The sequence below is a fragment of a genome, unplaced genomic scaffold (assembly GCF_019419815.1).
Source record: "Pyrus x bretschneideri cultivar Hongxiangsu unplaced genomic scaffold, Pyrus_bretschneideri_v1 Contig23, whole genome shotgun sequence".
Taxonomy (NCBI): domain Eukaryota; kingdom Viridiplantae; phylum Streptophyta; class Magnoliopsida; order Rosales; family Rosaceae; genus Pyrus; species Pyrus x bretschneideri.
Window position 1 is genome coordinate 3,306,017 of NW_025999535.1, and position 23,601 is coordinate 3,329,617.

The 23,601-nt window shown below is 37.7% G+C and overlaps 2 protein-coding genes and 1 non-coding gene across 3 annotated transcripts; all 3 read right to left on the minus strand.

Moving 5' to 3' along the window:
- Positions 1-7,838: 7,838 nt before the first annotated feature.
- LOC103926859 lies at positions 7,839-12,955 on the minus strand. Its single transcript, XM_009335738.3, has 7 exons — positions 11,803-12,955; positions 10,692-10,931; positions 10,124-10,213; positions 9,851-10,000; positions 9,587-9,711; positions 8,613-8,742; positions 7,839-8,097 (listed from the first exon to the last, which is right to left on the minus strand). Exons 1-7 carry the CDS (start codon positions 12,367-12,369, stop codon positions 7,972-7,974), a joined length of 1,428 nt encoding a protein of 475 aa, XP_009334013.2. The 5' UTR covers positions 12,370-12,955; the 3' UTR covers positions 7,839-7,971.
- A 1,038-nt stretch (positions 12,956-13,993) lies between these two features.
- LOC103926861 (BES1/BZR1 homolog protein 4-like) lies at positions 13,994-17,653 on the minus strand. Its single transcript, XM_009335741.2, has 3 exons — positions 17,017-17,653; positions 14,537-15,291; positions 13,994-14,451 (listed from the first exon to the last, which is right to left on the minus strand). Exons 1-3 carry the CDS (start codon positions 17,230-17,232, stop codon positions 14,448-14,450), a joined length of 975 nt encoding a protein of 324 aa, XP_009334016.2. The 5' UTR covers positions 17,233-17,653; the 3' UTR covers positions 13,994-14,447.
- Positions 17,654-19,166: 1,513 nt separating this feature from the next.
- On the minus strand, positions 19,167-23,227 carry LOC103926860. The gene is made up of 3 exons (XR_007258795.1): positions 22,532-23,227; positions 19,738-19,855; positions 19,167-19,652 (listed from the first exon to the last, which is right to left on the minus strand). It is a non-coding gene; the product is annotated as an uncharacterized LOC103926860 (transcript).
- Between the last annotated feature and the right edge of the window lie 374 nt (positions 23,228-23,601).

The window sequence follows — 23,601 nt, forward strand, 5'->3', positions numbered from 1 at the left end:
TGAATATTCATACATAATCAAGGTTTTTGGGGAAGACAATAAAGACACATTGTCCTAAAAACAAAGCAATGCATCTCTATCATCTCAAGGATAACATAATCAATAGTTGAAACTACTCCATCCAAGCCTTCACTCAATGAGCATGTGGATGTTGAATTCCATTTCAGCCTCCTTAACTCAATTCTAACACAGTATGAACACATAGTAGAATATAAATACTAGTGTCATGTGTACTGAAGAAAGTTGAGGTTCCATCATAAAACAAATTGACAATATGAAGAGTAGCCCAACCTCTTATAAGCCCATGCAAGATCTCTCCTCCCATCAATGTGGGATTCATTCTCAACATGTACATCACGACATTTAACTACATTAATTCAATTCTAGAGTTGCTTCTTCTGAACATGGGGTTATAAGTATCAAACTACCTGCTTTACAAACAACACAATGCATCTCTATCATCTGATTCAATAGCCACATTATAAATAGTTGAAATTGCCTCATCCATGTCAAGTTTCACTAAATCAGCATGTGGAGGTTAATATCTATTTTAGCCACTCTTGACTCGTTACTAGCACAATTTCTACACATAAAATGGAATATAAATAGCAGTTGATGTAAACAACATGGACATTAACTTCAGTAAATTCAATTTTGAAGTTGATTTATCTAAAAATAGGGTTATAGCAGTGAGTAGGCGAGCTGGGCCGACCTAGTCCATTTATAGGTGAGCTGGGTCAACCTAGTCCAATTATAATCAACCACGTTACAAGATTAAGGTTGTCATTCAATTGGACAACTAGGCACAAAATCTGTGTTAATATAGCAAAAAGTTTGGTTTACATCCATGAGGAATCCATTCATGAAGATATCAAGGCTACTTATGTGCTACTTGATTGAAATCGAAACACAAAGATATTTGGCTAGGATTTGGCCAAGCTTGATGAAGACATTATAAAGCACATTGTTAGAGAATTAGACAATATTATTGTTCATGAAGCACATTAGAGATCTGCTTATACTGGGTAGGGAAATGAACGACTGTCATTCCTTACAGAGATATCTATGGGCCTTTTATATCTTCGATTAGTGTGGCATTTATATCTTCTATTAGTGTGGCACCAAGTAACTTTTGCCCATGTCATAGAATATCTGCAACTACTCTTTCATCAAAGGAGCATCTGGTAATTCCTTTGATTATCACATGAATCTAGTTTCTAGTCATTCGTCTCAAGAAAACTCGTATGTTCACCAATCATCAAACATCAGAAGATATATGTATGACTGAGCCTTAATTCTTTCAACGCGTATGTGGTGCATGAAAATGACATTCCTTGCTCCTCAAAACCGAAATGTGAGTTGGGTTCATATAATTTTTTTTCATGAATATTGATAGGATGCTAGAACCATCTTAATAAATAAAGAACTGCTTTATGGGAAGCGAGGCTCTTTGACAAGAATGCATTGAAAGACATAATCTGTTATCCATAGATGAATGATAAACGAGGAATATTTCATCTGGTTGGTTGTATAGTCTAGTGGTTTATTGATACTTTTTTTGGATGTTAGTTAGTTTGCTAAATCTCTATATTCTTAGGATTGTTTAGCCAAATGATTAAGAATAGAATATTGTGTGTTTGTATCTGCTTTCTTTTGTTAATGAATTAATAGTTTATGAGCTTAGAGTCAAGGTATGAATGAGATCTAACAAACATACAACAACTTATGAGTTTATGGTCGTGATAAGGTGTCATACATATGAATTATAGAGTATAAATCTTTAATAATGTTCTTGTCACACATGAAAATCATTCTATATTTATCAATTGTGGATGGAGGAAGACGAAGTTGGGAGCCATACATATGCAGATGACTTAAGCATTGCCAAAATATTAGACTTTGTTCCATTGTCTCAAAAGTAGGGCTATAGCAGTATGGGGGTGTACATGGACAAGTCTGATGCAAATTACATTACAACAAATGCATTATCTTTGAATATGACCGGTCTAGATTTTTATCAAACAACGCACGTTGCCCCTCTCTCACTCAAGTATTATGCCATTTTCATGCTAAAAGGTAGCTATAAAGTGCGGATTTACTTTTCCAAGATAACGTTCACAAATGACCAAACATTTAGAAAGCTTCAGAAATGCTTATTTGACATCTCAATTCAAGTGAGTACAATTGAGTTTTTGTTATTGGTGAATTATTATTTATCATTTGTGTTTCTTTGCTAGTTTATTTACAATTTTTACTTTGCTATGCAGTAAATTTGGTAGAAGCAACATGAAAGACATTGTCGAGAATTGGACCATGAAAATTCCTTTGATGGGGGGTAGATTTACCATCAATTTTCAGATGTAGACCTATTTATTTAAGTTCTAATTGCTCATCTTGATCTAATGGTTTAAGCCTTAAGTTATTGCTGCCTAGTTTTCCTTCTCTATCTGATATACTGCTTCATGTAGGCTTTCTTTCATCATTTGAACAGAAATTCACCGATTTGATTTTACTGCCATCTGATTTTGTTTTCCTTACTTTTTGGGAGAGAGAAAGAGATAGTGTGTAGATAGTTTTAGGTGTACAACTATATTATACTCATTTTAAGAAGTTTGTATGTTTGCAACAGGGTTTAGCTGCAATTGGTACCTTATTGCATGACTTCTCTCTAGTGGAATGGAAATATGAAACTGGAATTATTGTTGTTACATATGAATTTGTGGTTTAATTCATTTGTAGGTAATTTGGTTTGGAAAAACTTTAATATTATGGACAAAGCAAGATGTGTTGGTAAGGGTATTGGCAGAGAATTCTACAATATTATTGTTCATGGTAGCACACTGGAGATCCACTTGTGTTGGGTAAGAAAAGGAACGACTGCAATTCTTTACTCAAGTGTTTGTGGGCTTCTTATATGTGCTATTAGGATCACACCAAGTAAGTTTTGCCTAAGTTGTAGAATGTCTGCAAGAATTGTCTCATCTAATAAATTTACTTTAATAAAAGTATACTTGATTTGGTAGACCTTGATCCTCCAATAGAAAGTGTAAGCAGCATACCGCATGGTAAGAGTCATGTACCTATAGACACAACGGTTGGAATTAGCCCAATTGTGTGCACTATAACAGTCGTCGTCATCATCATCATATTACTAACGCTTGATATTCTTTGGAAGAGAGGCCTCCTAAGATGACAAAAAACAATGGAGGATGGTATTTCTTGTTTCTCTGTTATACTGTTTATCATTCGATTCAATAGTTGTAATATGAATAATTGAAACTGCCTCATCCAACTCAAGTTTCACTAAATCAACATATGGAGGTTAATATCTATTTTAGCCTCTCTTAACTTGTTTCTAGAACAATTTGAACACATAAAGTAGAATCCAAATAGCAGTATGATGTGCACAACATGACATTCATTTCAATAATTCAATTTTGAAGTTGTTTCATCCAAAAATAGGGTTATAGCAGTACGTATGAGTAGGCATGCTAGGCCAACTTAGTCTATTTATATGTGAACTGGGTTGACCTAGTCCATTTATTGGCGAGCACATTTCCAGCTTAAGGTCGTTATTGGATTGGACAACGAGGCACAAGATCTATGTTAGTATAGTGAAAAATTTGGTTTACATCTATGAGGAATCAAGTTTGAAGGTCATTCATAGAGATATCAAGACTACTTAATGTGCTACTTGATCAAAATCGTTACCTAAACATATTTGGCTATGAATTGGCCAAGCATGATAAAGAGGATATAACGTGCACAATGTCAGAGAGTTTGACAATATTACTGTTCATGTAGCACACTAGAGATCCCCTTATACTAGGCAAAGAAAGGAACAACTGCATTCTTTACAAAGATACCTATGGGCCTCTTATATATGTGATTCGTGTGACACCAAGTAATTTTTTCTACGTTGTAGAATATCTGCAACCATTCTATCATCAAGGGAATATCTCTTAATTCCTTTGATTATTACATGAATCTAGTTTCTAGTCATTCGTCTCAAGAAAACTCGTAAGCTCACCAAAACTTGTAATTCAGTGTTCATCAAACATCATAAGATACATGTATGACTGAACCATAATTCTTTCAACGAGTATGTGGTGCTTGAAGAATGACCTTCCTTGCTCCTCAAAACTGACATGTGAGTTAAGGTTCATTTAATTTTTTTTCTTTCAAGGACATTGATAGGATGCTAGGATCATCTTAGTAAATTGGTTGGTTGTATTGTCTACTGAAGAATCAAGTTGAGGGTCATACATATGACGAAGTTGAGGGTCATGCACATGCATATCATTTTATATTTATTAATTGTGGAGGGAGGAAGACGAAGTTGAGGGTCATACATATGAAAATGACTTAAGCATTGTTGGACCATCAACCTTTGTTTCATCGTCTTAAGAGTAGGGCTATAGTAGTATGGTGGTGTACATGAACAAGTTTGATGCAAATTACATTGCAACAAATGCATTATCTTTAAATATAACCAGTCCAGATTTTTATCAAACATCGCAAAATGCCCTCTCTCACTCAAGTAGTATGCCTTTCGCATGTTGAAAGGCAGCTAAAAAGTGTGCCTCTATTATGCGCCAATTTGAACATATAAAGTAGAATATGAATAATAGTATGATGTGCACAACATGGACATTAACTTTAATAATTCAATTTTGAAGTTGTTTTATCCAAAAATAGGATTTTAGCAGTACGTATGAGTATGTGTGTTGGGCCAACCTAGTCTATTTATATGTGAGCTGGGCTGACCTAGTCCATTTATAGGCAAGCACGTTTCAAGCTTAAGGTTATTATTGGAATGAACAACGATGCACAAGATCTGTGTTAGTTTGGCAAAAAGTTTGGTTGACATCCATGAAGAATCAAGTTTATATGTCATTTATAGAGATATCAAGGCTACTTAATGTGCTCTTGATCAAAATCATTACCCAAAGATATCTGGCTATGAATTGGCCAAACTTGATAAAGAGGTTATAACAAACAGTGTTAGAGAGTTTGACAATGTTACTGTTCATGGAGCACATTAGAGATCCCCTTATACTGGGTAGGGAAATGAACGACTGTCATTCCTTACAAAAACATCTATGAGCCTTTTATATCTACGATTAGTGTGACACCAAGTAAGTTTTGTCTATGTTGTAGAATATCTGCAACTACTCTCTTAGTAAGGAAAATATGCTAATTCATTTGATTATGACATGAATCTAGTTTCTAGTCATTCGTCTCAAGAAAACTCGTAATTTCACCAAAAACTTGTAATCCAGTGTTCATCAAATATCATAAGAGACATATATGATTGAGCTTTAATTCTTTCAACGCATATGTGGTGCTTGAAAAATGACCTTCTTTGTTCCTCAAAACTGAAATGTGAGTTTAGGTTCATTAAAATTTTCTTTTATGAACATTAATAGGATGCTAGGATCATCTTAGTAAATTGGTTGGTTGTATAGTCTAGTGGTTTATTGATACTTTTGTTGGATGTTGGTTAGTCTGCTAATTCTCTATATTACTAGGATTGTTTAGACAAAGGGTCCGAGTTGAATATTATGTGTTTGTATCTGCTTTCTCTTGTTAACGAGTTGATGGTTTGTGAGCTTAGAGTCAAGGTTCAAACGAGGTTTAACAAACATCCAACAACTTATGAGTTTATGGTTGTGATATGGTGTCATATATATGAATTTTGGTGTATAAATCTTTTACTATTCTAGTCACACATGCAGATCATTTTATATTTATCAATTGTGGATGGAGAAAGACGAAGTTGAGGGTCATTTATATAAAGATGACTTAAGCACTGCCAGATCATAACACTTTGTTCCATCATCTCAAAAGTAGGGTTATAGCAGTATGGTGGTGTACATGGACAAGTCTGATGCAAATTACAATGGAGCAAATGCATTATCTTTGAATATGACCGGTCCAAATTTTTATCAAACAACGCCCGTTGCCCCTTTCTCATTGGATTAGACAACGAAGCACAAGATCTGTGTTGGTATAGTGAAAAGTTTGGTTTACATCCATGAGGAATCAAGTTTGAAGGTCATTCATAGAGATATCAAGGCTACTTAATGCGCTACTTGATGAAAATCTTAACCTAAAGATATATGAATATTGATAGGCGAAGCTTGATGAAAAGGCTATTACACACATTGTTAGAGAGTTCAACAATGTTACTGTCCATGCAACACACTAGAGATCCAGTTATATTGGGTAGGTAAATAAACGATTGTCATTCCTTATAGAGATGTTTATGGGCCTTTCTTATCTGCAATTTGTGTGAGACTAAGTAAGTTTTGCCTATGCTATAGAATATCTGCAATTACTCTCACATCTACTAGATTTACATTTACTCTAATAAAAATATACTTGTTTTGGTAGACTTTAATCCTCCAACAAGAAGTGTAAGTACCATATTGCGTGGTAAGCGTCACGTACCTACAGGCACAACTGTTGAAATTGGGTGTTTTACATCAGTAAGTTTTCCCTATGTTGGAGGATGGTATTTCATGTTTCTATGCTATATCATCTTTTCTTTTCATTGTTCCATTGCTTAGAACATCTCTATCATCTGATCTACAGCCGCATTATAAATAGTTGAAACTGCCTTATGGCTCGTTTGGATATACTTTTAAAATGACTGAAAATGCTTTTGGTGAAATTGATTTTGTGTTCTAAAAGCACTTTAAGTGCTTTTTCGAAGAAGCACCAGATATGTGCTTCTTGCAGAAAACACTTAAAATGCTTTTTCAGGATTTACTTGGATTTTTACTAAGAATTGGTTTCAAAAATATTTTTACCAAAAGTGCTTTCAGCCATTTTAAAAGCATATCCAAACGAGCCCTTATGCATGTCGAATTTCACTAAATCAGCATGTGGAGATTAATATCCATTTTAGCCTCTTAACTTGTTACTAGCAAAATTTGAACAAATAAAGTAGAATATAAACAGTAGTGTGATGTGTACAACATGAACCTTAACTTCAATAATTCAATTTCGAAGTTGCTTCATAAAAAAATAATAATAATAATAAAAAGATTATATTAGTACTTATGAGTAGCTGAGCCAAGCCGACCTAGTCCAATTATAGGCAAGCACGTTTCAAGCTTAAGCTTGTTATTGGATTGGACAACGAGGCACAAATATGTGTTGATGTTGGGAAAAGTTTGGTTTACATCCATGAGGAATCAAGTTTGTAGGCCATTGATATTGAGATATCAAGACTACTTCATGTGCTACTTGATGGAAATCTAATTCAAAGATATCTAACCACGGACTGACCAAGCTTGATGAAGAGTTTGTAACACAAAAAATCAGAGATTTTGACCCACTTACTGTTCATGTAGCACACTAGAGATCCACGGAGCCACTGCTATTCCTAACAGACGTGCCTATGGGCCTCTTTCTGATTTTCTATCGTACTTGCACGCATCTTAAATTCCTGACAACTTTTACTTGTCAGATTTTAAGGTTGATACTTTGGAGGAGGGGCGGGGGTAGGGGGCCTATCTGCTGGTGCTATTACCCGTACAGTAGTAGCCGCATTTGTGTGTGTTGTATCATTGCTGGTAAGTAGCTCTCAGCCAAATCAAAGCAAGAGAACCGTGAATTTATTGACGAGATAGGCATATGATATCAGCTTTGCAGCACCCAAACCTCATGAGGCCTTTCGGTTGCTGTATTGAAGGAAACCAGTTGCTGCTTATATATGAATACATGAAAAAAAAACCCTCTTCTCTTTAGAAGGCCAAATTTTTAATTAGTGAACATTACAAGCAAATAAAAAAATAAAAATAATAAGAAAACTAAAAGGTAAAAGAAAATAAGCAGTGAAACAGGTAACATTGGTATAATTAGCAGTAGAACATGATTCACATATTCACATGTGGTATTGTTTTCAGAGCTTGAGACTGAATATATACACTTGCATTTTGCACACTCCATGGGCCTATGCAATCAAAATTCGAGAACATTATTTAACTGAATCGAGAAGTAAGGTCGACCAACATTGGAAAGAGGAGTATCCACTCTTAATACGATCCCCGAGTCCCCGACATTTCCATTCCACTTGGATCTGCCAACCTGAATGCACAAGACCATACAATAAAGAAGAAGACATTAAGATACAAATGAGTACGAGAAAGTAAGTGTTTGTATATTGTAAATTAACAACTTGTTGCAAGTACAACTTATAGTAAGAAATAGGAGTAGGATTCTATTTTCTCCTAATCTTTCTTCCCTTCGCTCCCTCCTCTTTGAATGGTTACGATTGTAAATAAATAAAGCTGAAAGGCTTACACCTCGCCTAGCGAGGCATAAACGCCTCAACTTACGCCTTCGCCACTGGAAACATTGCTTTATACAACAATGAAGCAAACAGCTTTCCAATGAATATGGTCTGTAGTAACTCTTGTATTTTACTTGGAAATCATGAAAAAACCAGAGTAATAAAATTTTCTTGAGATGTTTACATGAAATTAAAAGCTTAAGAATTTAAAAGGTGACAAAGCTTGCTCTACGTTGTGAGAATAAGTGAGATCCCAGAGAACTAAAGGATAAAAATGATAAAATATGCACTGGTGTCAGCAATAACATACCGATACTGAAGCAAAAGCAGAAGGATGTGCTGTGAATGCACAACCACATATCAGATTCAGCTGCTCCTTCACTGAGTGAATGAGCTCTGCCCGCAAACCAGGATTGCTTCCGCCAAAAGTGGGACATAAACTGACCATTTTAAAATTCCGTGGAACATGTCAATACCAACTATCATGAATGTTAAAATTGCACATGAAAATGAAAGATGACTATGTATGTGTTACTTGACCCGGTTAAAAAAATGTCAATATTAATGATATGCACACGCTTCACAGGGATGTAAGAAAGTAGTTTAAAACATGCTCAGTACCAATTTTCCCTCGGCAAAAGAAATCTGATGTGAGTTAACCCTCTAATGATCAATATCACAACTTAGGTCACATAAACATTGCAAGTCAAAGATACCAAAGTTTCCAACCATTTTGTAAAGCTACATGCAGACACGCATCATATGCATGTATCACCTCGTGTAACTCTATGAAATATCACAACAAAATTACTCTTATTAAGCTCCAATTCAACTTGAGAACACACCTTTCGCCCAACCCAACCAACAGAATCATAAATAGCAGGGAAAGAATTAAGATTGCAATGGGAAAGTCCTGCTGGAACCATCAGTGACCTCAAAGACGTCTTTTGGACCTAGCCCTTTTAGGGTAAAAATATTATAATGTTATTCTTCGTATTTTGGTGCAATTTTTTGTCCACAAGAAAACATGTGCAGAGGCCAGAAGGGAACGGTAATAGCACTTAAACATCATATTATCATGTGATCCAGAACAGCATAAGTAACATTCGTTTGAGTATTTGACTGGGTTATTAATTATTAACTTATCATAGAAACCAGTATCAACAACCCATATACCTCTTTTCCTGTAAACCCTCAACATAGCACACGAATGCAAGAGAAGAACTTTTATTATGGAAAGACAATAATGCACAGCTAAAATATACAGAGACGTCATAACCTAACCTGAACTGTATTGTAGGCCTCACCATGAGACCAGATCGCTGCCAAGCCAAGGCTTGTGAAAGACCTAGTGTAAAAGACTTGTCTGGCCATTGTATCACAGGTGTGATGCGTGTTCCCCACTTATTCTGAAACAAAATAGATTTAAATAAACTTAACTCAAATAAAACAACAGAACTAAGTGTAAAATAGTCTTTATAGGTACAAATTGAGAACAAAACTACTACGCTTATTTGTTAAAAGCATTTTCCTAGTTTGCAATCTAACCTTGCGAGAGAAACTGAATCTCATTTCTCCAGGATATTGACCTTGAGCTTGTAGAAGGCCACCACAAAGAGGTAAGAAAGCACTTGTACTAAGTCCTTCACCAGATATATATGTAAATTGCCCGTTTGGAAACTGTAAATCAACAAATGACTGGGCACAGAGAGAACATGAGATCAGTGAATCAACCCCAGAAACCTAATAATAGTGTTGACACTGAAAAACAAATATATGAAGGCACAAAAATATGTATGCTAAAGTAAGTAGTCAACTTACACAGGCTAAAGGTTTCAGGCAGACCATTGACATTAAGAGCCACCTTCTGTGTTTTGACCACACGGCCGGACAAAGAGAATGCATCCCATTCTGATAATTGAAACAAAAGGGTATATGAGAACACGGCAAGGAAACTGGAAGATGTGAAGAAGCATCAAGCTGCTATACATGATATAGTCCCTCAATAGTTCACCCAATTCGTTTTACTTTCTTGCACACCTATTGGTGCATTTGATACTCTCCTCTGGTGACTTCTAATGAGACTTTCACTCATTATAAAACAGTCACACACAAGGTTTTTCCTTTCTTATGCTACTAGTGATGCACTGACAAGATTTTCAAACAATTAAGAATAATGCTAGGTAGAAAAGCTATTTCAAATAGTCAATTTTGGATGTCGAGGGAAAAGAGATAAGTAGAGCACAACTCGAACATAATCAAACTTGAGTTCCAATTATCCTTACATCTCTAGATAGATAGTACCCCTATTCAAATTTATGGTTAGCTTTGATGAATAATTAGTTTTACACTTGCACGTAACAAATTGGTCAAAAGAATTTGATCATACCTTCTTATCATAGCCATACCAAAGTAGGTGTTGCTTTGACAAATGCACAGGAAGAAGAAGAGTTGCATCACGAACAAAGAGTACCGGCCCAAGCTGGACAAGGAAAAGTGATGAATTGTCATTTCTAGATGTGGAACTGCCACTAGAAGCCTCTACTCTCCATAAGTCTCCCCTTGCAAGGAAAGAACTTTCCAGCTTACGGGTTCTAGTATCATAACTTGTGGTGGTATTTACAGTCCCCTGCAATCCAGCACCCCACCAAAAAAAAAAAAAAATCAAAATGCAGTCGGTAATTGCAGTACCAAGACCAAACATATAAAATTCCACACGATTGCAACTAATGGTTTGGGCGATAATTAATAACAATAAAGTAATGACAATGATAGCAACAAATTGATAGTGCTGACAGGATATCGGTAATGATCACCACTAGTTCAACTGACCAGTAAAATATAGATGTCAGTCCAAATACATTTCATGAGTAAATTTCCCATATCAATCAAACTTCTATATATCATAAACACAAACATATATTAGAAATTCCATTTCATGAGATTATTAGACACCCTGTAGATTATAGGCAATTGGTTATAGTTTACTATACCACTTATCATAACACTACAAAACTACCCATAAGAAAATAAAAATAGCATCCATTCAACAATTCTCCTCATCAGGATTTCTGGTTTGGCATACAACCTATCCTCGGAACAAAAAAATCATACAACCTATCCTAAACTTACTGCACTGTGCATAAGAAAAAAGACTATAGCATCCTATCACGAATTCTACCATCACATGAATTATTAAGCACCTTGCTAATTACATCAAATTGGTAAACTTTAATCTAGGACCTATCACATGACATATTTCCCATACCAAAAACATATAGAGCAAACTTTCACTGCTATCAGCACTAAGTGATTACCTATGAAACACAATCATGCTCTACCATAATTCATACGTAATTGTAATTCCTTTACTAGTGGTTCTGGTTCCTTAACAAGTTACAAATGTAGTTTGGCATCTCCAATTAGAAATGAAAGGTGCAACTAGTTCATACAAAAAAAACATAAGTTACATACTATACTAGTTGGTTGAAAAAACTTACCAGCGGTCTACCCAGAACACCAGCGGACCTTAGATTCAAGCCACCAAGTTCTTCATCCACCACACCATCAGAGCCACCATCACTCTCCACAGCCCTGAAATCCTTCAACCGTTCCTTCAGTGGCCCCAAATCTTCCGTACCACTCAAAATCATATCGGCTCTCTGCTTAACCTTATCCGAATCCATCCGAATTACTGCCAAATCAACATTCTCATCATGCCTAAACGGTACAGGTAAGGTCCTAAAGAACTGCTGAACCATCCCATTCAAGCACGCACCAAAATCCGCCCCTGCTTGTCCAATCCTGTTACCGATATCCAGAATCGCCGAAACCCCATTAATGCCCGGGTTCTCAGCCACCAACCCAACAAAATCCCTCTGACCAAAACTCTGGTTCGGGAATTCAAGGTCGAAGAGTTTCGATGTGTTAGGGCTTGGCCAATGAAACGACGGCGGAGTGATATGAGACTGAATCAAACCCGTGAATCCCTGCGTGAGGCGATCCGCCAAGTCCTGCCCATGGCGCTGCACCTCCTCCCAAGCTTCGAAGGACCTCTCGACCGACATTTCGACGAAATTTGAAAGCTTTTCCTGCTATTCCTCTGAAACAATCACAGCTTCTTCATAGCACAAACCAACGGGACGAATTCTCGAGCCAAAAACAATGAAATTTGGGATATTTAGCCACTGATTAGGTCAAACAAATCTAAAACAGTGAAATTACAATCCCAAGCTTGAAATTTGAGCTCTCGGGATCAGGATGTTCAGTTCAAATTCGAAAAGGAAAAAACCCAGATAAGTGAAAAGAAAACTCGGAGCTTGGAAATGGAAGCTGTCGAGCTTCTAGGGTTTTTCAGTCAAAATTCGCAAACAAAAAATCCCAAGCTGGAAAGGAGAAAGCGAAAATTGAGAAGGAGAAGTTAAAACTTGAATCTTCTGTGAGCTCCAAAGAAGCAACTGAAGACGAAAAGAAGGGGCATGGCCATTAATTAGGGTTTTTTATTTGGGAATTGCGATGGAGAGGAGGGCATTGGCCGGACGGAAATTGCGTAGGGTGCGTAGTGCGCACATAGTTTCCGTTAACGCTACGCTGGAGGGGAAAGGATGGTGTCATTTGTGGGGATGTGTGTCGAGTTAAGGATAGGGGTGAATGTTAGGCTCCACAGTTTGGTGGATGTAGAGCCCGTCACAGACCAATTACAAATTTTATTTAGATTTTTAACAAATTTAAAATATTTTTTTTGGGCTGATTTTAGTTACGCCCCTTGTACTTCAAGTTATTATTTTTTTGTTGGTTCAACTGCGGAAAATAGACATGCGTAAATAATTAGGATTTAGGAATTTTCTAAAAAAAGAAAATTACTTAAACAAATTAAATGTCGTCGACCAACAAAAAATACATTAATTTGTATCTAGATTTTATGAACTGGAAGAGAATTTTAAAATTTCCAATTGTTGATACGACCACGCTGATCAAATATTGATGCCATAATCTACAAGAGCCTGGCATGGGATCTTCATTAATACTAATTGGTGGTGTCACAGTTGCTTTATATAGAAAGTAAATCTGGCCGGAGTTTTGTACTAGAAGTTATTTCACTCTAGTAGAGTGCCGAATTTGCTCACGTCGCCACCATTTTAAGAACTAAATAACAATTGTCACTTATATTACATTTCAATGACATTCCTCTTCAGTTGTAAGTAAGAAGCTTAGGTTTGAATCTTAGAAATGATGAGTTCACAACTGTTCCTCTTTACTTGTAAGTTAAAAATCTTGTGTTTTCCGGCTTTTTCTTTTGGTCAAAGATAGTAAAAATATGAAGATTCAAAGCGACGAGGTTTTCTAACCTGCAGAGAAGAAAAGCTGTCAAAGCAACATACCGTCTGTGAGCGTTTGTGGTCCACACCAGATGAAAGGAATACCTCTTTTCTTTGTATAACAACAAAATCTAAAAGAACATAAATTTGTCGGGCAAATATCAATCACCGCAAAAGTCCTTAGCTTCGTACATGTAAGGAGTTATTCGTCCTTTCAGCTGGCAATGAGATATTTTGTACGTGTTGTAATGAGAAAATGTTTGTTACATGTCAGGAGCCAAGCAATGTTTTTGAAATAATGTAGACATGGCCAAGAAACTGGATAATTATGCCAAACACACAAGTATATTGTCAAAGAATATACAAAAGCCAATGGAAGAGAACACCATAAATCTATTCACTCTTGGAGAAGGTTTGACAATCGAGCTATAACCTAAATCCCCTTTGGTCATTGAACAGTAATTTCAATGGCATAACACACAACACAGGCAGCAGCAGCAGCCAATTCATACATGTACATGGATTCCTTCCAATCAAACTTAGGTTCTAATAAACAATGACCCAAAGGATTGTATAACCACCCTGTACCTTGAAATAACTAACTAAATATGACTTGGGAGAAAATAAAAACTAGGAAAGAAGAACTGATAAAATAAATGGAAAAGAGAGATCGATTGTGCTCACCCTGACTCCTTTTTCTCTTCCCTTTTATCTGGAAAAGCACGGGCAAGGAATCAAAGTTTTTCCTCTAACAAGTGATCTTTCAGTTTGTGCAATCTTTTTTCTGGGACGTAACATGATTCAAGTTCACTTCTTTGTGCAGTCTTTTACCTGTAAATAACATGGTTTAAGTGAGCAAACGAACAATTCATAACAAATCACTTGATGTTGCAAATCAAATGTTATGGTAGCACACCTTGTTCTTGAGCTCCCAAGAGTGAGCTCCAGATCATCTGATCCAGAGTCTTCGTGAATCTTCTCTCCTTCCCATGCCTTAACCAGTCCTGTTGTATTGCATCCAAATGCAAACTCATCAGAAATCACCTCAGACATTGGGATGTCTGCAGCATGATCGGAGCCAGCTGCAATGGCAGGAGAACAAGTCCCACTTTGCCCTGGAGTCCACATGCGGGATCCACCACCGGCTGAAACCTCGTCCTTAAACCCAAATGGGTTTGAAGAGACAAGGCTGAATGTTGGAGAAGTTGGTCCATGGGGAATCGGAATCCCAGCAAACCATTCTGGATCAGGAACAATCTGCCGTCCAGGGCTTGGTGGAGTAGAAGATGGCAGGAAGGGGTATTTCTGCGCAGCCCAACCTGGGCGAGCAGACTGGTCATCCCAGTCAGTTCTCATTCTCGGCGTCCTGGCAGTTGGGGAGCTTAATGGAGGGGTAACAGGAGCACTGATAGAGCCGCTGTGGACGTAGAGGTTTGGTAGTTTGGAAGAGGAGGCTGAAGAGGATGCAGATGAGAGGTTTCTGAGCCATGGGATAAGGGATCTGCTATCAGCATTTTGATTAGCAGCATAGGAAGATGATGTTGGGCTTGGGAAGGAGGAAGAGCCTGGGCTGGGATTGTACGAAGCACAATTACTTGGGTGGAAAGACGAGCTTGGGCTAGCTACTGTGGATCCACCCATCACGTCCATGCGTTCAACCGGCTTGCAACCCTGCATATAATTGAAGATGATTAGTGGCAGATAATAAAAAAGCTACATAGTTATGAAGTGAGCTATGGTCAAAGTTTCATTAAGAGAAAATTAGGCTGAAAATAAAACAAATTTGGAAGAACCCTCATCTGTTATGACCTTAAATCTAAGTCCATATCTTAAATGCACGTGTGTGTGTGCACGTGTTATTTTGTTAAATTCTAAGGGCCATATGTATTGAGGTGCCAGGTTGGGTAGTAGCAAGTAAAGTCCTATAATTTAATCATTTATCATGCCCTAAAAGCAGGCAATGGTGTGATATTATGGTGATAGAATGATTGCAAGAGAGCTAGCTAGCATAGCTGTTTGAATCCAAGTAACTCCTCTTTCAGAGGGAGGGAATACTGAGAGCAATGCACACCCATGGAAAATGTTGGCCCGAATTTTCAGGTATAACGGTCAACTATACCATGAGCAGGGAAATCTAGCTTCCAACCATGTTTACCTTACTTTCCAAGCAATGCAAAATTCAACTGTGATCCCTTTCAGAAACACTTAATCAGCTATGGTGCACACAAAAGGCAGGTGTGGAAGCATCAACGTAAACTCAATGAATCATCTCTTTTACTAATCTCGTATAAAAACACCACTACCAGCTGATTTGAAGTCTTGAACCAAAACCATATTGGGAAGACTTCAACACCACTACATTGTCTCTCAGGGGACATCTTCAGTTAACCATTAACCAATATTCTCGATGCACAGGAAGTAACTTAACTCAATTACACTTGTAAGGCGTGATTCTAAATACTTGTCAAATTACTCTACATAGGCTTTTCAATCCTAAATAATCAGCGAATTCCATAGCACCAAAGTGGCTAAAAAAGGTACCTTGCATAACAAGCAATTTAATTGAAGGATATTATCATATTATGGTAATAAAAAGTTTTATAATATGTAGAGGAATCAAGCTGGCATACAAAGTAAAAGATCAAAAATTCAGAAAAGGCTCTGCCTTTGTTTCCCATAACAAGGTAAAAGATCAAAAATTCAGAAAATGGCATACAAAGCAAGTGGGCATTTTGGGCAGTAAAGTTTGAAAATAATTTGTAAAGCGCATCTTCACCGCCTCGAGATCTACGTAGCTCCCCTGGGGTTTCAGACAGCAGAGTCTCCATCCACACAAAAGCATGGAGAAAGAGAAGGGAATCTAGTGCTCCCACGCGAAAAAGCGATCTCGCAGAAAAGAAAAAGTGAAAAAGAACAGGGCTGACTATAGCTAACGTACGCCACCCCACACAGTGAATTCTGTTACCCGGCTAACGTGCGCCGGTAGCAATTTCCCGGCCAACACGGGCCGGTGAACCCGGCGCTCGTTGGCAACTTCTGCTAGAATGCGCCACTAAAACATCGCTCCTACAGAGCAGAGCGATCGTACTTCCTCACAGATCATCTAAATGATGATCATTGATCAACATTCCAAACCAACCCCAGCTCCGTCGCGCGCACGTTAGCACATCCCGCTAAAATGCGCGGTCGGCGGAGTTTAAAAGCTTAACGGCAACTACCGTTCGAGTTAGCAATTTTTCTCGAGCTTAACGACAACTGCCGTTCAAATTTACCATTTTTATTGAGTTTTTCTACAGAATTTAGTATTAATCAATCAATCAAGGTAGAAATTTAATGGATACTGGAAATTAACAATTGAACAGCGGTTAAAAAGAAAGGAATTTTGATTTTTTTTACCTTGCGGTAAGTGGTACCGTCCAATTCGACGGTCCAACCGGCCTCGTCGCAGAGAGCCTTGAGGACCTCATTGTTGTCGCAGTGCTTCGGGAGCTTGTAGTTTCCATACATCCTCAGGCCTGCAAATATCTTCGCCGCTATGGCCCTCCGCCTCCTCTCTCTCCTCTTGTTGTTCTCTCTCTCCTTCGACGTCGGCAATCGCGTCCCCGACGTCATCTCCGATCAAGCACCCCCTCGCTCGCTGGTCCTGAAACGACGCCGTCAGCTCGTTAAGATTAAGCTGATAACTGAGGAGTAGTGTCAGAATCGAATCTTCGGAGGCTGAGGGAAGAAGCTCCGGCGAGACGACGGAGTTTGACGGAAGAATTTGGAGTGGGATTGGAGTCGACCGGGGACTTGAACTTGTGGAGGATCGGTGAATTGGATCGGATCTGTGGGGCGGGTGTTAATCGGGTCGGGTTAAAGGGCTAAGGGGAGAGCGCTGTCGAAATCGGACGGGAAAATACGAAGTGAAAGCAGAGCAGGAATGTCTGGGATTTGTAACGAGAGAGATTGTGGGAGAGGACTTGTATTTGCTTTTATTTTATTTTTAATCCATGCAAATAAAGTTGACCCCAAAACGATGACGTTTGCCCCTAGCGGAGCATCCAGACCGAAAGACAAAAAAGCTGATTAAGCGTTTATGGAGGTGAAGTCTAATTTCACAACCGTCAGTGTCGATTTTCGACACGTGTCCCCATCTCTGCGCTTCGTCCGCAACTGTCTCTGTCCAAAACGATTCGTCGTTTTTTCATCAATTATTTTTCGTTTTCGATTGATGAGGAAAATAACCACGCACTTGTGAAAGTCCGGCGCACGTGCCGGAGTGTTGGGGGTGTTGGCTCGATCGCGATGCATGCGCCACGCGTGGCAGAACTTTCACGTGACCGCACGCCAACAGCACCACCCTGCGGGTCCGACATTGGTTTCTGTTGGGTCCACTGCTCTCGCCAACGCGGAAGAAATTGACTTAGATAAGACTTCGTTGTATTGTAGACATTTTGACAGAAGAAATGAATGACAACTACCTTATTTCGTTCAACAAGTTGAAGTTGAAGGTTACTCATTAAGGAAAATTGTCCTTTTAATCCTACCATTTTTAAAGGAATTAGTACAAATATATTTTCTTTATGACTAACCTTCATCTTAGACAAAATAAAGATTTGTCATCCATTTCTTCCTCCACAATGTTTTCAATATAAGGAGTAGCTTTATCCAAGCCAATCATTCCTATTAAAACATGCCTTAAATCACACATCTGAACAATAACCATTAGGTTAAATAATCTAACTCTTATCAAATGTGCAACTTTTTTTCTTTAAAATATATTCAGACGTAAAACTTAAATGTGCACGTTTAATATGAACAAGAGAAAAAAAATCACTCAGTATTACGGTCTAGTAGTATTCCTCTTCACTTAGAAGTGAGAGGTCTTGGGTTCGAATCTCATGGATAGCGAATTCGATACCAAATTAAGCTGCCCATTGTGTAGCTTAGTCGAACTCCTCCTCTTCTTAGTGTAAAAAATATCAATATACTAAAAAAAATAATATATATACATAAACAAGAGAAAGTCCGGTCACAACTGCCATCAACCTTGCGCAGTTATGCTTATAAAATCCCTCAAAAAGTACAAATCCATTCAAAAGATTATGCTGCCGACTTCACTAGTTCTCGTTATTAAAAAAAAAAAAGCATTTGACGTACAAAATCACAGACATTCAGACAATCAAATACTTAGTTCTTGATCTTGTGCTCAATTTGGCAGGCAGCATAAATTAAATTAAAATGCACATGTCCGCTATTGCACCAGGTCTCGAGTTCGATTCCTTATTTATAATACTGCTGGTATCAAGGGAACTGGGTTTTTTTTTTCTTAGTTATTCTATGATTCTGTTTAGATATATGCAATTTGTTTTGCCTGCCTACAACTCAACTGCTGTTTCTGAACAGGAATAAATGGTCGGTCGGATTCGAGATATCAGCACATGCTGATGACCAAATGAAGCAAGCAAGAAGATTTTTGGATGCCCCAGATAGAAACAAGTCAATCATGGTGTCCAGTCCATCACTGATGGAACTTGGATGAATAAAATCAAAAAACCAGCAAAAACGAAAAGGATGTAACTCTTTATACACGGAATAGGTTAACGGAGTTAAGAATGAGTTAAGCATTTACGGTACATCTAAAACACTTTCAAATTCATACAGGGAAGCTAAATTACGCTTTAAACAGAATGTTGCACCTGAATCCTCGCTATATAAAAAGAAAAGGGTTCAGAACATAAGTAATCGAAATGGCACCAGAAGGAAGCAATTACCAAAGACAATGAGTCTCAGATTACCTGGAACATGTTCTGCAGATCTGAAATTAGCCTCCCAAAGTAGCTTCACTTAGCTTCAAAACCTCCTTTAGCAGTCGACTAACAGAAGACTTTACTTCGTCCAGGCACAACCAGCTCTGGAGGCACAGCATCCAGAGCATATAATGTGATAGTATTCATTACATCTCTAAGATCCAGATTCTTGGCACCTCCGTTCCACACATTCTGATTTGCAAACTTGCACGACTGTTTCAAGACACATTTACTGCAAACCTGAATGTGACCAAAACACAAAAGCACAATTAATTGAGCTGAAATACACCAGAAGAGGGAAAGAATAATAGGACAATTGGCTAACCTTGTCTTCTGGAATTTCAAAAAATTTACGCATTCTTTTAGCCCCAAAAACGCTCTTTCTTGCAAGGGAAGGGCAACCGATGAGGGCCACCTTTTTCAAGTCTGAGCCAGACAACCATCTGGAAAACCAAATTTCAAGGGCATAAGCATGGAGACTACTGATTATAAGACTATCAAACTAACAGAAATTACCAGCAACAAATGGTAATATTACACATTAAAAAGTTGCAGCAACTTGATAACGTCATGAAGTCATAAACACAATTTCCGAAAACTCTCATACATAGCTTGGTGTATAAAGCCAGAAATCAGACTGCCCTATATTGTTTCCGTACTTCTAAGGGCTGCTGAAATGGTGCATGGATGCAATGAAAATATTGTTTTGAAATTTGAAATCATCTCCAACCTTCTTTCTTCCTACGCCTCCACCGTACGACTTCTCAACTCTTGTCAAGCAGCATGATAATAGTCTCACTAAAGGTCTGACCCTGTCTGGTGAAAATTAGATATGGTCTGTACACTGTAGTGAAACCACAGACAATTTATGATTTCTCCCAGCTTGTATTACAAGGACTTTAGCTCCACAGGGATCCCAACATACTTTCAGCATCAAGAACATTTAAAAGCTATAGAAAATTAGAAAATTGAATGCCAAACATGACCTCATCAAGACTGCTGATTAGAAGACCAAATTTTAAGAGCATAAGAATGGAGACTACTAATTAGAAGACTATCAAACTAACAGAAACGTCAAAATTACGCATTAAAAAGTTGGAGCAACTAGATGAAATCACCAATTCGTAAACTTGAATCCTAAAACTCTAGTATATAGCTTGGTGTTTAAACCTGGAAATCAAACATCCGTAAATTGTTGCAATACTTCTTAGTCAAGCAAATGCAATGAAAAGATTGTTTTAAGATCATTTTTAATCTTCTTTCTTCCCAAGTCTTTAGCCAAGCAGCATGAAATTAGTCTAACTAAAGAACTGTCTGATATCGTGTGGTGAAAATTAGACATGCTCTGTACACTGTACTCATAATTATGTAGCAAAACCACATAGAATTTATGGTTTCTCTCGGCCAATCTTTTAAAATGACTTTAGCTCCACAATGAATCCAACATACTTTCAGCATGGCACACTTTCATACCTACTAGCTATGCAAAATTTAGAAATTGACTGCCAATCATGAACTGGTGAACTTCTAAACAGTTACCATAGACTGTTTGGAAAAAAAGTAGCAGAATTCATGATAAATTGACAAAAGCCTTGACGCTGGTATGCACATTGAAACAATGAATGGTATTTGTGTCCGGTCAACATTCCATTCACGAAACTTTCCCTCAAAGAAAAAAAGCTCCTCTGCTACTGAAGCAGTGCTCACCTCAATAACCCCAGCATTGAACATCCAATAAATGACAGTATATCAGCTACATACCGTGTGGAAAATTAAAAATTCCAGATCAATGATGAGAATGTTGAAACCCCCCATAGGCCCCGCTCCTAGGAAGGTTAAATCTCAACCAAAGGCATTCAACAAAACTTCATCGCATCTTCTCGATTACATCTCTTCTTCCGTGAAAGTTACTTTGAGTTTTAAGAACATAGCCACTCCACTACCCGTAACCAAGAAACATAATTAACCTAAGCCTCTCATCAGCCTCTCTGTGTATATCCTACACTAAGAGCAGAACATAAATAAATACTATGCCGTTCTATACAGATACATCAACACTGACATTTCACATACCGATTTCTCAGTCAAATCCAAATAACCATTTCCCGTTTGGGGGTTGTAGCTTACACATTAAAGGATTGATAAACTACTTAGACAATTACAGCAGAGACATAGGACAGGAATTATAAACACGAACTCAAATCATGAACTCATATACAAAATTTTGAAAATTTGAATGACAATCATGACGTTGCAAACTTCTAAAGAATTAGCATATCATGTTTGGGAAAAGTATCAGAATTCTAATGAATTGACATAAGCCTTCGCAAACTTATGAACAATGGGACAGTGAATGATATTTGTGTCAGGTCAACATTTCATTGATGAAACTTTACCCTCAAAGAATAAACAGCTCCTCTGCTAGTCGAGCACTGCCCACCTCATAAGCCCCAGCAATTCTCATCCTACTAATGACATTGTATAAGCTACGTACCATGTGGAAAATTAAAAAAAAATTTCAAGTGTGAAATGAGAATGATGAAAAACCCATAACACCAGGTACCTTGGCAGCTAAAATCTTGATGAAAGGCCTTCAACAAAACTTCATCACATTCTATCCCGAATACATCTCTTCTTCTGTGCAACTTATTTCAAGTTCTAAGAACATAGCCACCCGACCACCAGTAACTTAGAAACATAATCAACCTAAGTCTCTCATCAGCCTCTAAATATATATCTCATACTAAGACCAAAAGGAAATATAAATACTGTGTCGTTCTATACTGATACATCAACACTGACATTTCACATATCGGTTTCTCAGTCAAATCCAAATAACCTTTTACCGTTGGCCGGTTATAGTTTACACGCTACAGATTTAGAAACAACTTAGACAACTAAAGCAGAGACTAGAAACCCCAGTTACCAAGAAATCGAAAGACACATTGGACAGGAACTATAAGATGTAAACCTCCAAAATCACTTTTTCTTCCTCAATTTTTTCAGAAACCGATGCGAATCATAAGAAAAAAAAAATCCATGTAAACAAACACACAGAAGCAAATAGAGCTAACAAAAACAAATATGAAAAATAAAAAAAAGAAGGTAAAAATGCTTACTTTGCAATCGGTTGGTTGTCTCTGGCAAAACTTTCGACTGCAAACCTTAGGAAACTACGGCCATAACTGTTGTTAAAGCAGCTAAAATCCAACCTATCACCATTTACAAACAAGAAATTGGCATCTTTAAAGTACCCTTCTTTGTACAAATGGCTCACCACCACTTCCATATCCTGCGACAAATCTTTCAACATATTCGACCTCTCTTTTGTCAACTCTTTCCGCTTCCTACCGCTGCCGTCCGCCGCAGCCGCCGCCTTATTCGTGAACACCGAGTATAAACTGGCCTTACCCTCAGAATTGGGTTCTCTCTTCTTTGCTTTAGTTTCAGCCATTCGAATTGGCTTTCAAGCTCCTGACCTCCTTCTCCAAATCCCTCAAGCTCTTCTTCAATGGGTTGTCTTCGGCTTCGCTGTCAGAGTTTTCGGGTTTTGGGGAGAGTTCGACGGCCTCTTGAAGAGTAGGTCCAGAGGCTTTCTGGGTTTGGTTTGGTTCTCAGATTGGTGTGAGGAGGTGAAGAATCTGCGGGCGATGGAGAAGAGTGAGAGGGGTTTGTGGGTTGTTTGGGAAATGAAAAGAGGGTTTTGGGGTTTAAGGAGGAGGAGGGTTCTGAAGGGAGACATTGGGGATAGGTTTAAGGGGTTGAAGAAGTCCTCTGGGGGTTTTGTTGGGAATTTAGAGCATCTCGAACCGGACGTCAAAATTCTAGGTGGAATTATATTGTGCATGTTTGACATTAAAATTCTTTTCAACCAAAGTATTGCTGATTAGATTTGAAGTTTTGTGATTTAGAATTAAATTTGATATTAATGTCAAATTTATTTTTAATTCATTTTAATGGTGGGTTCCATATTCCACTAACATTTCAATCAATAAAAATTTTGCTTCAACATTTTTTTTAATAATTACAACCATTTAGAACTCCAGTTAAATAATAAAATAACATTTGACAATTCGATTGGGAAAGTACAAAATTTGACATAAGATTTTAAATTGTCACATTAGTCATCATTTGTAATTTGACTCTCATAATTTGACATTTCATTTAAAAATGATCTTAGAGCATCTGG